Source organism: Pristiophorus japonicus, chromosome 9, assembly GCF_044704955.1.
Source record: "Pristiophorus japonicus isolate sPriJap1 chromosome 9, sPriJap1.hap1, whole genome shotgun sequence".
NCBI classification, from domain to species: Eukaryota; Metazoa; Chordata; class Chondrichthyes; family Pristiophoridae; genus Pristiophorus; species Pristiophorus japonicus.
In genome coordinates, this window is record NC_091985.1 from 91,338,955 (window position 1) to 91,354,430 (window position 15,476).

The 15,476-nt window shown below is 44.6% G+C and overlaps 1 protein-coding gene across 7 annotated transcripts in view; it reads left to right on the plus strand.

The window, feature by feature from the left end:
• LOC139273131 (echinoderm microtubule-associated protein-like 6) overlaps positions 1-15,476 on the plus strand; it is an 816,712-nt gene that overhangs the window by 596,266 nt on the left and 204,970 nt on the right. For 6 of the 7 annotated variants that reach the window (XM_070889552.1, XM_070889555.1, XM_070889559.1 and 3 more), the window contains one exon: positions 15,159-15,252. In XM_070889552.1, coding sequence (XP_070745653.1) covers positions 15,159-15,252 — 94 coding nt within the window. The remainder of the gene's footprint in view (positions 1-15,158; positions 15,253-15,476) is intronic. The other variant, XM_070889554.1, reaches the window with a different exon arrangement.

Consider the following 15,476-nt stretch of genomic DNA (forward strand, 5'->3'; position numbering starts at 1 on the left):
TTCCCTTTTGAAATCCATGCTGACTATTCATTATTATATTTTTGGTTTCTACATGTTTTTCTATTTTCTCCTTTAGTAGGGATTCCATTATTTTTCCTACCACCGATGTTAAGCTGACAGGTTTATAATTCCCTGGACATGTTCTATCCCCCTTCTTAAATATAGGTATTACGTTAGCTATCCACCAGTCCTCTGGCACTACACCTTTTTCTAACAAAATATTAAATATGTGTACTAATGCCTCTACTATCTTCCCTAGATTCTTTTAAAATGCGTAGATGTAATCCATCCGGACCAGGGGTTTTATTCTCTGAGTTTGATTAGTTTAATTTATATATTCCTTTTTATTTTAAATGCACATCTCATTATTAATCTCATCATCCAATGTCATGTTCACCTGTTCTATCTCCCTGGTAAATACTGAAGGAAAATAATTATTTAATATTTCTGCCATCTCTCTATCGTTACCTGTGGTATTATCCTGTCTATCTCTTAATAGACGTATTCCCATCCCAACTTTTCTTTTTTATTGATGTGCCTGTAAAATATCTTACTATTTTGTTTTATGTTCCTTGATAATTTAATTTCATAGTTCCTCTTTGCCTTCCTAATTGTTTTTTTTTTTTACTTCTCTCCTAATCTCTTTCCCTTCTCCCTTATCATGCACTCCCCTGCTGTCTATGTACTTAATGTATGCCCCTTTCCTTACCCTCACTTGTTCCGTTATGGCTTTATTCATCCATGGAGTCTCATTAGTGTTTAGTTTGTTCCTTCCTTTTAGCAGAATATAGTGTTCCTGCACTCTGTTGAATACCTTTTTAAATATTTCCCATTGCTGTTCTACATCGTTGTTTGACAAATTTGCTAGAATTCTTTGAGGATGTAACAAACAGGATAAAGGGGAACCAGTGGATATAGTGTATTTGGACTTCCAGAAGGCATTTGACAAGGTGCCACATAAAAGGTCACTGCACAAGATAAAAGATCACGGGTTTGGAGGTAATATATTAGCATGGATAGAGGATTGGCTAACAAACAGAAAACAGAGAGTAGGGATAAATGGTTCATTCTTGGGTTGGCAATCGTGGGGTGCTGCAGGGATCAGTGCTGGGACCCCAACTATTTACAATCTATATTAACGACTTGGAGGAAGGGATTGAGTGTAACGTAGCCAAGTTTGCCGATGATACAAAGATGGGAGGAAAAGCAATGTGTGAGGAGGACACACAAAATCTGCAAAAGGACATAGACAGGTTAAATGAGTGGGCAAAAATTTGGCAGATGGAGTATAATGTTGGAAAATGTGAGGTCAACCACTTTGGCAGAAAAAAATCAAAGAGCAAGTTATTATTTAAATGGAGAAAGATTGCAAAGTGCTGCAGTACATTGGGACCTGGGGGTACTTGTGCATGAAACACAAATGGTTAGTGTTATGTCTTAAATAAAGAGTCAGACTAGATACTGAAAGCTCAAGGTAAGGTGTGACCGTAATCCTTTATTACAGATCTCAGAGTGCCTCTCCAGCCTGTGAGGCCTCCTTATATACGGGTGCTCCCAAGGGATTGTGGGATCCCTTGGGAATCCAAGGGGTAAGCCCTCTGGTTAGACATGGTATTTACAGGTTTACATACATAACAACACTCCCCGCCGCCTCCCCCCACCCAAAGTCAATAGTGTAACTATTTACAATGTGAGTCAATATGGGGCCTCCTTTTCCCTGGTTGATCATCTCAGTGCAAATGCTGGTTTTGGTGAGTTGTTTATTGGGCCCTCACTGGGCTGCTGAGGATGGTGAATCCTGCTGGGCTGCTGCGGGTGATGGGTTCTGCTTCGTGGTCAACCGCTGGGTCGGTTGCCACATGTGTGTGTGTTGGAGGGTCGAAAAATGTGGAATCTGTTGTGGGTTGTTCTGGATAGTCCGTAAATCTGAGTTTGGTTTAGTCCAAGTGTTTCCTGCAGGTGAGTCCATTTGAGAGTTTGACCACAAACACCCTACTCTCCTCTTTGGCCAAAACAGTGCCAGGAAGCCACTTGTGACCTTGTCCGTAGTTCAACACAAATACAGGATCATTTATCTCAATTTCGCGTGACACATTTGCGCGATCATGGTATGTATTCTGTTGAAGCCGCCTGCTCTCTACCTGTTCGTGTAGATCAGGGTGTACTAACGAGAGCCTTGTCTTAAGTGCCCTTTTCATGAGCAGTTCAGCGGGAGGGACCCCAGTGAGTGAGTGGGGTCTTGTGCGGTAACTAAGCAGGATTCGGGATAAGCGAGTCTGCAGTGAGCCTTCAGTTACCCTTTTCAAGCTCTGCTTGATTGTTTGAACTGCTCGTTCTGCCTGACCATTAGACGCTGGTTTAAACGGGGCAGATGTGACATGTTTGATCCCATTGTGGGTCATGAACTCCTTGAACTCGGCTTTGGTAAAGCATGACCCATTGTCACTTATAAGGACATCAGGCAAGCCATGCGTGGCAAACATGGCCCGTAGGCTTTCAATGGTGGCAGCGGACGTGCTTGCGACATTATTACACATTCAATCCATTTGGAGTACGCATCTACAACCACTAAGTACATTTTTCCCAAGAATGGGCCTGCATAGTCGACATGGACCCTGGACCATGGTTTGGAGGGCCAGGATCATAAACTTAGTGGCGCTTCCCTGGGTGCATTGCTTACTTGTGAACATGTATTACATTTGTGCACGCAAGACTCTAAGTCTGCATCGATACCGGGCCACCACACGTGTGATCTGGCTATCGCTTTCATCATTACGATGCCTGGGTGGTTGCTGTGGAGATCACTGACGAAAGTGTCTCTGCCCTTTTTTGGCACCACTACCCGATTACCCCATAGGAGGCAGCCTACCTGTATAGACATTTCATCTTTGTGCCACTGGTACGGCTTTATTTCCTCCTGCATCTCTATGGGACACAGATTTTTACTATGGACAGTAAGGGGTCCTGGCTCGTCCAGGTTCTAATCTGTCGGGCGGTGACAGGTGATTGCTCACTCGAATGTTTCCATTACCATGACTAAATCTGTGGACTGTTCCATCTTCACCCCTGTGGTGGGCAATGGCAGCCTACTGAGAGCATTGGCACAGTTTTCTGTGCCTGGCCTGTGGCGGATGGCGTAGTTGTATGCGGACAACGTGAGTGCCCATTTCTAGATGTGGACCGATGCATTCGTATTTATCCCCTTGCTTTCAGAAAAGGCTTATGGTCGGTTTCCAATTCAAATTTGAGTCTGAACAGATATTGATGCATTTTCTTTACCTCGTAAACACACGCTAACGCTTCTTTTTCAATCATACTGGAGGCCCTCTCGGCCTTAGACAGATTTCTGGATGCATAAGCAACCGGTTGCAATTTCCCAAATTCATTAGCTTGTTGCAATACACACCCGACCCCGTACGACGACGCATCACATGCTAGTTCTAAACGTTTACATGGATCGTACAACACAAGCAATTTGTTTGAACATAACATAGCTTTCTCAAAGGCATTTTCTTGGCTTTTACCCCATACCCATTCATCTCCTTTATGCAGTAAAGCGTGCAGGGGTTCTAACAATGTGCTAAGACCCGGTAAGAAGTTACCAAAATAGTTCAGGAGTCCTAGAAACGACCGCAGCTCTGTCACGTTCTGTGATCTCGGTGCATTCTTGATTGCCTCCGTCTTCGAATCGGTGGGCCTGATGCCGTCCGCCATGATTCTTCTCCCCACGAACTCCACTTCAGATGCCAGGAAAATGCACTTCGAGCGTTTTAGCCTGTGCCCCACATGATTAAGCTGACGAAGAACCTCCTCCAGGTTCTGCAGGTGTTCAACAGTGTCCCGACCTGTAACAAGATGTCGTCCTGGAAGACCATGGTGCACGGGACCGACTTGAGCAAGCTTTCCATGTTCCTCTGGAATATCGCCATGGCCGATCGAATCCCAAACGGGCATCTGTTGTAAATGAAGAGACCTTTGTGCGTGTTGATGCCTTTCGATGATTCCTCCAACTCCTGCGTTGTGTAGGCCGAGGTCAAGTCCAGCTTCGTGAATGTTTTCCCTCCCGCCAGTGTCGCAAATAGGTCGTCTGCCTGTGGTAGTGGGTATTGATCCTGCAGTGAGAAACAATTGATAGTTACTTTATAATCATCACAGATTCTGATGACTGGAGGACTGGAACAATCGGACTGGCCCACTCATTGAATTCGATCGACGAAATGATGCCTTCTCGTTGCAGCCTGTCCAGTTCGATCTCTACCCTCTCTCATCATGTAAGGTACCGCTCTCGTCTTGTGATGGATAGGTCGCGCCTCTGGAATCAAATGGATCTGCACTTTTGCTCCTTGGAACTTCCTGATGCCTGGTTCGAACAGCGAGGGGAACTTGTTTAGGACCTGGGCACATGAGATGTCGTCGACGGACGAAAGCGCTTGGACGTCGTCCCAGTTCCAGCATATCTTTCCCAGCCAGCTCCTGCCGAACAGCGTGGGGGCCATCGCCCGGTACCACCCAGAGTGGTAACTCGTGCACCGCTCCATCGTAGGAGACCTTTGTGGCAGCACTGCTGATTACGGGAATCAGTTCCTTTGTGTACGCTCTCAGTTTAGTACGAATGGGAATCAGGACTGGCCTTGAGTATTGCTGCACCACAATTTATCGAAAGTCTTTTTGCTTATTATGGACTGGCTTGCGCCCGTGTCCAGCTCCATGGACACTGGGAGTCCATTTAATTCAACCTTCAGCATTATCGGTTTTCACTTTGTGGTAAATGTGTGCACCCTATATAACTCTGCCTCCTCGGTCTGAGGCTCTGGTTCGTCATGATCCACCGTGGATCTGTCCTCCTCTGCAACATGGTGGTTTGCAGGATTAGCAGGGTTTGCAGCTCGCCTGCACATACGTTGGAGGTGTCCCATTGTTCCACAGCTCTTGCAAACATATCTTTTGAAGCGGCATGAATGGAAACAATGATCACCCCCGCAGCGCCAACAAGGTGTTAATGGCCTTGTATTCACCACCCTTGATGGTGGACTCTGAGTCATCTGCGGACGTGCAGCTGCAAGCGTGTAAGTCCTGCCCTGTACATTTTGATTCGAAGACAACGTTACTTTGTTCACAGTACTTGCAGCAACATTTGTGTGCTGAGAAATTTGTTTGGTATTGTCACTGGTGGAGATAAACACCTGGGTTATCGCTATGGCTTTACTCATGGTTGGGGTCTCTACAGTCAAAAGTTTGTAAAGCATTACTTCATGGCTAATGCCAAGTACAAAGAAGTCCCTGAGCATGTGCTCCAAGTGTCCTTCAAATTCGCAATATCCTGCAAGGCGCCTTAGCTCGGCGACATAGCTCGCCATTTCCTGGCCTTCAGACCTCTTGTACGTGTAGAACCGATACCTCGCCATCAGAACACTTTCCTTCAGGTTTAGGTGCTCCCGGACCAGTGTGCACAACTCATCGTACGACTTGTCTCTGGGTTTTGCTGGAGCGAGCAGATTTTTCATGAGGCCATACGTTGGTGCCCCGCAAACGGTGAGGAGGATCGCCCTTCATTTGGCAGCGTTCGCTTTTCCTTCCAGCTCATTGGCCACGATGTTTTGGTTGAGTTGCTCCACGAAGGTTTCCCAATCATCTCCCTCTGAAAATTTCTCCAGGATGCCCACGGTTCTCTGCATTGTTGCAGTGGGGTTCATCATTTGTACCTTGTCGCCAGTTGTTAAGTCTTGAATAAAGAGTCAGACTAGATACTGCAAGCTGAAAGTAAGATGTAACCGTAGTCCTTTATTACAGATCTCAGAGTGCCTTTCCAGCCTGTGAGGCTTCCTTATATACAGGTACTCCCAAGGGATTGGGACTCCAGGGGTTAAGCCCTCTGGTGTAGTTAAACTAACATGGCAGGGGGATGGGAACCTATGCAGGGAGACACAGGGAAATAAAATGGAGGCAGAAGCAAAAAATGGAAAGGAGAATAGTAAAAGTGGAGGGCAGAGAAACCCAAGGCAAAAAACAAAAAGGGCCACATTACAGCAAAATTCTAAAGGGGCAAAGTGTGTTAAAAAGACAAGCCTGAAGGCTCTGTGCCTCAATGCGAGAAGTATTCGGAATAAGGTGGACGAATTAACTGCGCAGATAGCAGTTAATGGAGATGATGTAATTGGCATCATGGAGACATGGCTCCAGGGGGACCAAGGCTGAGAACTCAACATCCAGGGGTATTCAGCATTTAGGAAGGATAGACAGAGAGGAAAAGGAGGCGGGGTGGCATTGCTGGTTAAAGAGGAAATTAATGCAATAGTATGGAGGGACATTAACATGGATGATGTGGAATCGGTATGGGTGGAGCTGCGAGATACCAAAGGGCAGAAAACGCTAATGGGAGTTGTGTACAGACCACCAAACAGTAGTAGTGAGGTTGGGGACAGCATCAAACAAGAAATAAGGGATGTGTGCAATAAAGGTACAGCAGTTATCATGAGCGACTTTAATCTACATATTGATTGGGCTAACCAAACTGGTAGCAATGCGGTGGAGGAGGATTTCCTGGAGTGTATTAGGGATGGTTTTCTAGACCAATATGTCGAGGAACCAACTAGAGAGCTGGCCATCCTAGACTGGGTGATGTGTAATGAGAAGGGACTAATTAGCAATCTTGTTGTGCAAGGCCCTTTGGGGACGAGTGACCATAATATGGTAGAATTCTTTATTAAGATGGAGAGTGACACAGTTAATTCGGAAACTTGGATCCTGAACTTAAGGAAAGGTAACTTGACGATATGAGGCGTGAATTGGCGAGAATAGACTGGCAAAGGACACTTAAAGGGTTGACGGTGGATAACCAACGGCAAACATTTAAAGATCACATGGATGAACTTCAACAGTTGTACATCCCTGTCTGGAGTAAAAATAAAATGGGGAAGGTGGCTCAACTGTGGCTAACAAGGGAAATTAAGGATAGTGTTAAAACCAAGGAAGAGGCATATAAATTGGCTAAAAAAAGCAACAAACTTGAAGACTGGGAGAAATTTAGAATTCAACAGAGGAGGACAAGGGGGAAAATAGAGTACGAGAGGAAGCTTACAGGGAACATAAAAACTGACTGCAAAAGCTTCTATAAATATGTGAAGAGAAAGAGATTAGTGAAGACAAACGTAGGTCCCTTGCAGTCGGACTCAGGTGAATTTATAATGGGGAACAAAGAAATGGCAGACCAATTGAACAAATATTTCGGTTCTGTCTTCACGAAGGAAGACACAAATAACCTTCCGAATGTACTGGGGGATAGTGGGTCTCGTGAGAAGGAGGAACTGAAGGATATCCTTATTAGGCGGGAAATTGTGTTAGGGAAATTGATGGAATTGAAGGCCAATAAATCCCCGAGGCCTGATAGTCTGCATCCCAGAGTATTTAAGGAAATGGCCCTAGAAATAGTGGATGCATTGGTGATCATTTTCCAACAATCTATCGACTCTGGATCAGTTCCTATGGACTGGAGGGTAGCTAATGTAACACCACTTTTTAAAAAAAGGAGGGAGAGAGAAAACGGGTCATTATAGACCGGTTAGCCTGACATCAGTAGTGGGGAAAATGTTGGAATCAATCATTAAGGATGAAATAGCAGCGCATTTGGAAAGCAGTGACGGATCGGTCCAAGTCAGCATGGATTTATGAAAGGGAAATCATGCTTGACGAATCTTCTGGAAATTTTTTGAGGATGTAACTAGCAGAATGGACAAAGGAGAACCAGTGGATGTGGTGTATTTGGACTTTCAAAACGCTTTTGACAAGGTCCCACACAAGAGATTGGTGTGCAAAATCAAAGCACATGGTATTGGGGGTAATATACTGACGTGGATAGAGAACTGGTTGGCAGACAGGAAGCAGAGAGTCAGAATAAACGGGTCTTTTTCAGAATGGCAGGCAGCGACTAGTGGAGTGCCGCAGGGCTCAGTGCTGGGACCCCAGCTCTTCACAATATACATTAACGATTTAGATGAAGGAATTGAGTGTAATATCTCCAAGTTTGCAGATGACACTAAACTGGGTGGCGGTGTGAGCTGTGAGGAGGACGCTAAGAGGCTGCAGGGTGACATGGACAGGTTAGGTGAGTGGGTAAATGCATGGCAGATGCAGTATAATGTGGATAAATGTGAGGTTATCAATTTTGGGGGCAAAAACACGAAGGCAGAATATTATCTGAATGGTGGCAGATTAGGAAAAGGGGAGGTGCAATGAGACCTGAGTGTCATGGTTCATCAGTCATTGAAAGTTGGCATGCAGGTACTGTAGGCGGTGAAGAAGGCAAATGGTATGTTATACCATAGCTAGGGGATTAGAATATAGGAGCAGGGAGGTCTTACTGCAGTTGTACAGAGCCTTAGTGAGGCCTCACCTGGAATATTGTGTTGAGTTTTGGTCTCCCAATCTGAGCAAGGACATTCTTGCTGTTGAGGGAGTGCAGCGAAGATTCACCAGACTGATTCCAGGGATGGCTGGACTGACATATGAGGAGAGACTGGATCAACTGTGCCTTTATTCACTGGAGTTTAGAAGGATGAGAGGGGATCTCATAGAAACGTATAAGATTCTGACGGGACTGGACAGGTTAGATGTGGGAAGAATGTTCCCGATGTTGGGGAAGTCCAGAACCAGGGGACATAGTCTTAGGATAAGGGGTAGGCCATTTAGGACTGAGATGAGGAGAAACTTCTTCACTCAGAGAGTTGTTAACCTGTGGAATTCCCTGCCGCAGAGAGTTGTTGATGCCAGTTTTTTGGATATATTCAAGAGTGAGTTAGATCTGGCCCTTACGGCTAAAGAGATCAAGGGGTACGGAGAGAAAACAGGAAAGGGGTACTGAGGGAATGATCAACCATGATCTTATTGAATGGCGGTGCGGGCTCGAAGGGCTGAATGGCCTACTCCTGCACCTATTTTCTATGTTTCTAGGCATGGTATTTACAGGTTTACATACATAACAGTTAACATGCAGGTACAGCAAGTGATCAAGAAGGCCAATGGAATCTTGGCCTTAATTGCAAAGGGGATGGAGTATAAAAGCAGGGAGGCCACATCTGGAATACTGCATGCAATTTTGGTTTCCATATTTACGGAAGGATATACTTGCTTTGGAGGCAGTTCAGAGAAGGTTCACAAGGTTGATTCTGGAGATGAGGGGATTGACATATGAGGAAAGGTTGAATAGGTTGGGCCTCTACTCATTGGAATTCAGAAGAATGAGAGGCGATATTATCAAAATATATAAGATTATGAGGGGGCTTGACAAGGTGGATGCAGAGAGAATGTTTCCACTGATAGGGGAGACTAGAACTCGAGGACATAATCTTAGAATTGTGGGCCGCTCATTTAAAACTGAGATGAGGAGAAATTTCTTCTCTCAGTGGGTTATGCATCTGTGGAATTCACTGCCTCAGAGAGCTGTGGAAGCTTCGATATTGAATAAATTTAAGATAGAAATAGACACTTTCTTAAACGATAAGGGAATAAGGGGTTATGGAGAGCGGGCAGAGAAATGGACCTGAGTCCATGATTGGATCAGCCATGATCGTATTAAATAGCGGAGCAGGCTTGAGGGGCCGTTTGGCCTTCTCCTGCTCCTATTTCTTATGTTCTTATGTTTGCCAATATTGTTGCCCATTTTATTTTCCTAAGTTCTATTCTCAGTCCCCCAAAATCAGCTTTTCTCCAGTCTGGTGTTGTCATACTTATGTCCTTCTCAATTATTATCTTAAAGCGTATTATATTATGGTCACTATTGCCTAGATGTTCCCCAACTTTTACTGCTCTTATCTGCTCTGGTTCATTCCCCATTACTAGATCCAATAGCGAATCCTCCCTTATTGGGCTTTTTGCATATTGGGTTTGAAAGGAATCCTACTGCCCTATTATTTTTGCACTTCTCTGAAATTTGTCTACATATTTGCTCTTCTATCTCCTTCTGATTTTTTTGGGGTGTCTATAGTTACTCCAAGCAGTGTGATTGCCCCTCTTTCATTCTTCAGTTCAACCCATATGGCCCCATTTGATGATCCTTCTAACTTATCCTCACAGATACAATTGTTACTTTAACCAATATTGCGACCTTTTTTTATACTCCTCTCTGTCTTTTCTGAAAACCCTGTAACTAGGAATGTTGAACTGCCATTCCTGCCCTTCTTTCATGTTTCAGTAATAGCTGATATCATACTTCGACGTGTCTATCTGTGCCCTGAGCTGATCATTATTCACTAGACTCCTCGCATATATATAGTATATACCATTAAGCACTGCTAAACCACTTTGTTATCTATTTTCTAGCCTTTTTTTTCCCTGCCTTCCAAACTCATTTACTAAGTTTACCTCATTTTACTCATTCTCTACCTCCTTCAAACCCAGGATAGCCATTGGCAGGCTCAATGAAATGTGCATGATGAGCAGTGTACTTGCAATTGCAGAGGGCAACTCGTGGCAAGTCAAAAACAGCTTTTAAGTAGTAGGGCTTTATGGCAAACAGCATGTAGGCCTACCAGTTCATGTTTTATATGGGGGCTCAGCAGATGAGCTCTGCTGCAATGCTCCACCTCACACTCAACAAGCTCCCCGCTGGAGTGGAACTAAATTACAGAACCAGTGGGAACCTGTTCAACCTTCATCGTCTGCAGGGCAGATCCAAGACCGTCCCATCCTCTGTCATCGAGCTACAGTACGCGGACGACGCTTGCGTCTGCGCACATTCAGAGACTGAACTCCAAGTCATAGTCAACATCTTCACTGAGGTGTACGAAAGCATAGGCCTTAGACTAAACATCCGTAAGACAAAGGTCCTCCACCAACCTGACCCCGCCACACAGCACTGCCCCCCAGTCATCTAGATCCATGGCGTGGCCCTAGACAACGTGGACCACTTTCAGTACCTTGGGAACCTATTGTCAGCAAGAGCAGACATCGACGACGAAGTTCATCATCGCCTCCAGTGCGCCAACGCAGTCTTTGGCCGCCTGAGGAAAAGAGTTTTCGAAGATCAGGCCCTCAAATCTGGCACCAAGCTCATGGTCTGCAGGGCTGAAGTGATAGCTGCCCTCCTGTATGGCTCAGAGACGTGGACCATATATAGTAGACACCTCAAATCGCTGGAGAAATACCAACGGTGTCTCCGCAAGATCTTGCAAATCCCCTGGGAGGGCAGACGCACCAACGTCAGTATTCTTGATGAGACCAACATCCCCAACATCGAAGCACTGACCACACTCGACCAGCTCCCTTGGGTGGGCCACATTGTTCGCATGCCTGACACAAGACTCCCAAAGCAAGTGCTCTACTTGGAACTCCGACATGGCAAGCGAGCCCCAGGTCATAGAAACATAGAAAACATAGAAAATAGGTGCAGGAGTAGGCCATTCGGCCCTTCGAGCCTGCACTGCCATTCAATGAGTTCATGGCTGAACATGCAACTTCAGTACCCCATTCCTGCTTTCTCGCCATACCCCTTGATCCCCCTCAGCAGAGGAAATGGTTGAAGGACACCCTCAAAGCCTCCTTGATAAAATGCAACATCCCCACCGATACCTGGGAGTCCCTGGCCAAAGACCTCCCTAAGTGGAGGAAGAGCCTCCGGGAGGGCACTGAGCACCTCAAGTCCCGTCGCTGAGAGCATGCAGGCAGCGGAAGGAGCGTGTGGCAAACCAGATTCCCCACCCACCCTTTCCTTCAACGACTATCCCACCTGTGACAGAGACTGTAATTACCGTATTGGACTGTTCAGTCACATAAAAACTCACTTTTAGAGTGGAAGCAAGTCTTCATCGATTTCGAGGGACTGCCTATGATGATGATCTGCTGACAAAGACTACAGACTATCTGTTGTGGACTCATTGTGGAAAAAATTGGGGTCGTTTGCACCTCCCATTAACTCCCCCGGTGGTGCAAACTTGGCACAAACGACTTTTCGTCCTGGCACAGCACCGCTAACAACTCCTACTAAATTCCGCGAGAGTTTAGCAGCAGCATGTCGCTCTGCTGCGTCGGCGATGATAATGTCATCAACCGTGGGCAGAGCCCAGTTTTCGTCCTGGAACAAAAATTGGCCTGGGCGATGACAGCGACAGCTTCAGGGGACGTGACCGGGACGGCAGGAGGTTGGCGGGGTTCTGCTTGAAGGGAAGGTGTCGGCCATCTTTAAATTAAATGTAATTTTCATGAGCACCCCGTCAGTGCTTTGAACGCGGATTTGATGCCGCGATCTGGCAGTCCGACACTCCGCTTGAGTGCCGGTCTGATGGCATGGCACCCCGCTCCCCGGTGGTCCAGGTAGGTCCCCGCAGAGTTGGCAGCTTGGGCTCTCCCCTTTAGTGAGTGCCCCTCCTACACAGCAGCGCTGCGTGGCTGCCCGTTCCCTCTGCTTCTGCGTTCTTTTGCGCTCACTTCCTCTCGGGGGCAATAACCCCAATTTCGAGAGCAGGGCGGGACTTCCACGCCTGACGCAAAAGGTCCTGCCTCATGGATATTACCGCCCCCAAATGGGGTGCAATGGAATTTTACTCCAATTATCATTAATTTAAATTATTTTGGTGGGTTTCGTCCATTATCAAAACTACTTCTGCCATAAAATTTAGAGTTGCGTGCCATTTGCGCTCGAGTCTACCGGCTTGAGTTCGTGTGCTATAAGCTGAGGGCCACTCCCCAAATGCAGCATCAGGCAATTATCCCACTTATGAAAATACAGATCCTATTCCAATGTTTTTCATTGTGCTTCTGTCTTTCATTTTACATTTCATGTTGTTGAGTTAATAATATTGAAATGTAAATCTAGAAAACTAGCAAAAGATAACGACAACTTCAAAAAAGTTGGCACAGCTCCAAAAAAGTTGACAACCCAAATGACCCTAAATATGTGCCAATGATACATCAGTACAATTAATTACACTGAAGTTGTAGTGGGATATTGGCTTGTAACTTGAGCTGTCGGTGCATCCAATATTCCTTCACACACATTGGAGGGGAATAAAACAAATACTAAAGTGTATACAAATACTAAAGATACAACATTTATTTTCTGGAGGAGGCATGCTTGTCCAGAAAATTTAGAATTTTGACATTTATTTTCCTGCATTTTCCGCTCTACTGTAATAAGAGCCATTGCGTTTTTTTCATCTAAAAAGTAAGGGTCTCTTTCTCGATTCTCAAAGGATGTAAATATTTTAATGCATTTTGCAATCTTTGCAAATGCCGAAGGGAGGAAAATAAGTGGCTTGGTTAAATCTAGTGAAGGCAAAAACAAATGTGTAGGCATGAAAGGAGATCTGTGGGTAAGTGATAAAGTGGCGCAGTGCTCTGTTTGATGGCTGTTGAAGTGGAGATGCTGTTGCACTCCAGTACATCCTTCCTATCATGTAACCTGATGGTTCTTTCGTTGCTTCTCATGCATTACAAAGGGGATGGAGTATAAAAGCAGGGAAGTCTTGCTACACTTATATAGGGTATTGGTGAGGCCACCCCTGGAATACTGCGTGCAGTTTTGGTTTCCATATTTACGAAAGGTTATACATGCTTTGGAGGCAGTTCAGAGAAGGTTCACTAGATTGATTCCGGAGATGAGGGGGTTGACTTATGAGGAAAGGTTGAGTAGGTTGGACCTCTACTCATTGGAATTTAGAAGAATGAAAGGTGATCTTATCGAAACGTATAAGATTATGAGGGGGCTTGACAAGGTGGATGCAGAGAGGATGTTTCCACTGATAGGGGAGACTAGAACTAGAGGGCATAATTTTAGAATAAAGGGCCACCCATTTAAAACTGAAATGAGGAGAAATGTATTTTCTCAGAGGGTTCTAAATCTGTGGAATTCGCTGCCTCACAGAGCTGTGGAAGCTGAGATATTGAATAAATTTAAGACAGAAATAGACAGTTTCTTAAATGATAAGGGAATAAGGGGTTATGGAGAGCGGGCAGGGAAGTGGACCTGAGTCCATGATCGGATCAGCCATGATCATATTGAATGGCGGAGCAGGCTCGAGGGGCCGTATGGCCTACTCCTGCTCCTATTTCTTATGTTCTTATACCCTTACTCCAGTGGGACACACATTCAAGCTGCAATTTACAGTTAGAAGTATTGATACATTCACAAAGGTGTTCACATATCAAATCATGTAACACGACTTAGCTGCATGATGCATTGTTAATTATTTACACCCAGGATGAACTGCAGTTTAGGTATATGTCTGATCCGTGCATGTGCTGCTTCAATTTACATGAAAAATAGTTCTACTCTGTTTGCATAATAAGGTGATACATGATACAAGAGAACAGACCCAAACTGGAGAGGGCTCGGAAATTAAAAACCCTAGATTCTCCCAGATAAGGCCATCCTGGATATTTTGGCATTTAAGAGCATGAAGGGAGATAAGGAAGGTGAAACTGCAGGCCTCCTCCATGTGACTGGGACTTGGAACAGGACAGGATGAGAGTAGCAAACTTTTAGACATTTGGAATTTATGGAGGTGGAGATTAGGAGACTGATATGGAGAAATTGAATCTAAAGGTATGGTTTCAACAGTGAAAGGGGTCAAATGGATGGGGGGTATGCAACCCATCTTATCTGACATGATAAAAAAAACTGTTAAACTTTTTCTTTAAAAAAGATGAAAAATGTTTTCATAAAACTACCAACAATTAACAAAAACAGTACTGTAAAACTGAAAATGAAAAATGTGGCCAATAGACCTTTGCTTCTTTAACAGCTCCACTGCACATGGGAGCTTCCTTTAGGACCAATGTAGGTGGGAAAATCGAATATACAGAATATTCCCATTGTAAGCAGATGAAAAATCACACTATACTACTACACTTTAAATGCATTTAAACATTTAAGTAGCGCTTCTGCACATTTTGTGAGAGAGCATTTTGGGTCAGCCTTAACAAGTGGCAGAGATCCAATTATATGGATTTCCTTCCGATCTTACGGCTCCTGATTGCCTCTAGCATCATTGGCCGTGTCGAATGGGTAATCAGCCTTGTGTTAAATGGGTCTTATGACGATATGGATTAGAACATTATCAGTTTTTATCTAACGGTTTTCAAAATCTTGATCTCCATTTATTAGTCAACACACTGTATATTTATGATCTTTAGTTATGCAGTTAAGTTTTCTATTAATTTAATTGCAGACCACCTGTCAGCAGAGCTACTCCTCAACCAGAGAAACTACAAAAGAACAATATTACCAAGAAGAAGAAATTGGTGGAGGTAACAGAATCCCTGGTACTGTTCTTTAAAAACCTTAATGATCTGTAATACATCAACAGTTGATAAGATAGTAAACATCATTGCATTAGTTTTGAAGCCTTGAAATTCACCAATAGTGGAGAAATTTATGATGGGACACTGTTGGTCTATGAAGAATAACTTGTCACCCCCAAATTCTAAAACTACTTGACAAAATTTTAACCAAACTTTGAAACTATTTCCTTTGGGCAAACTCAGAG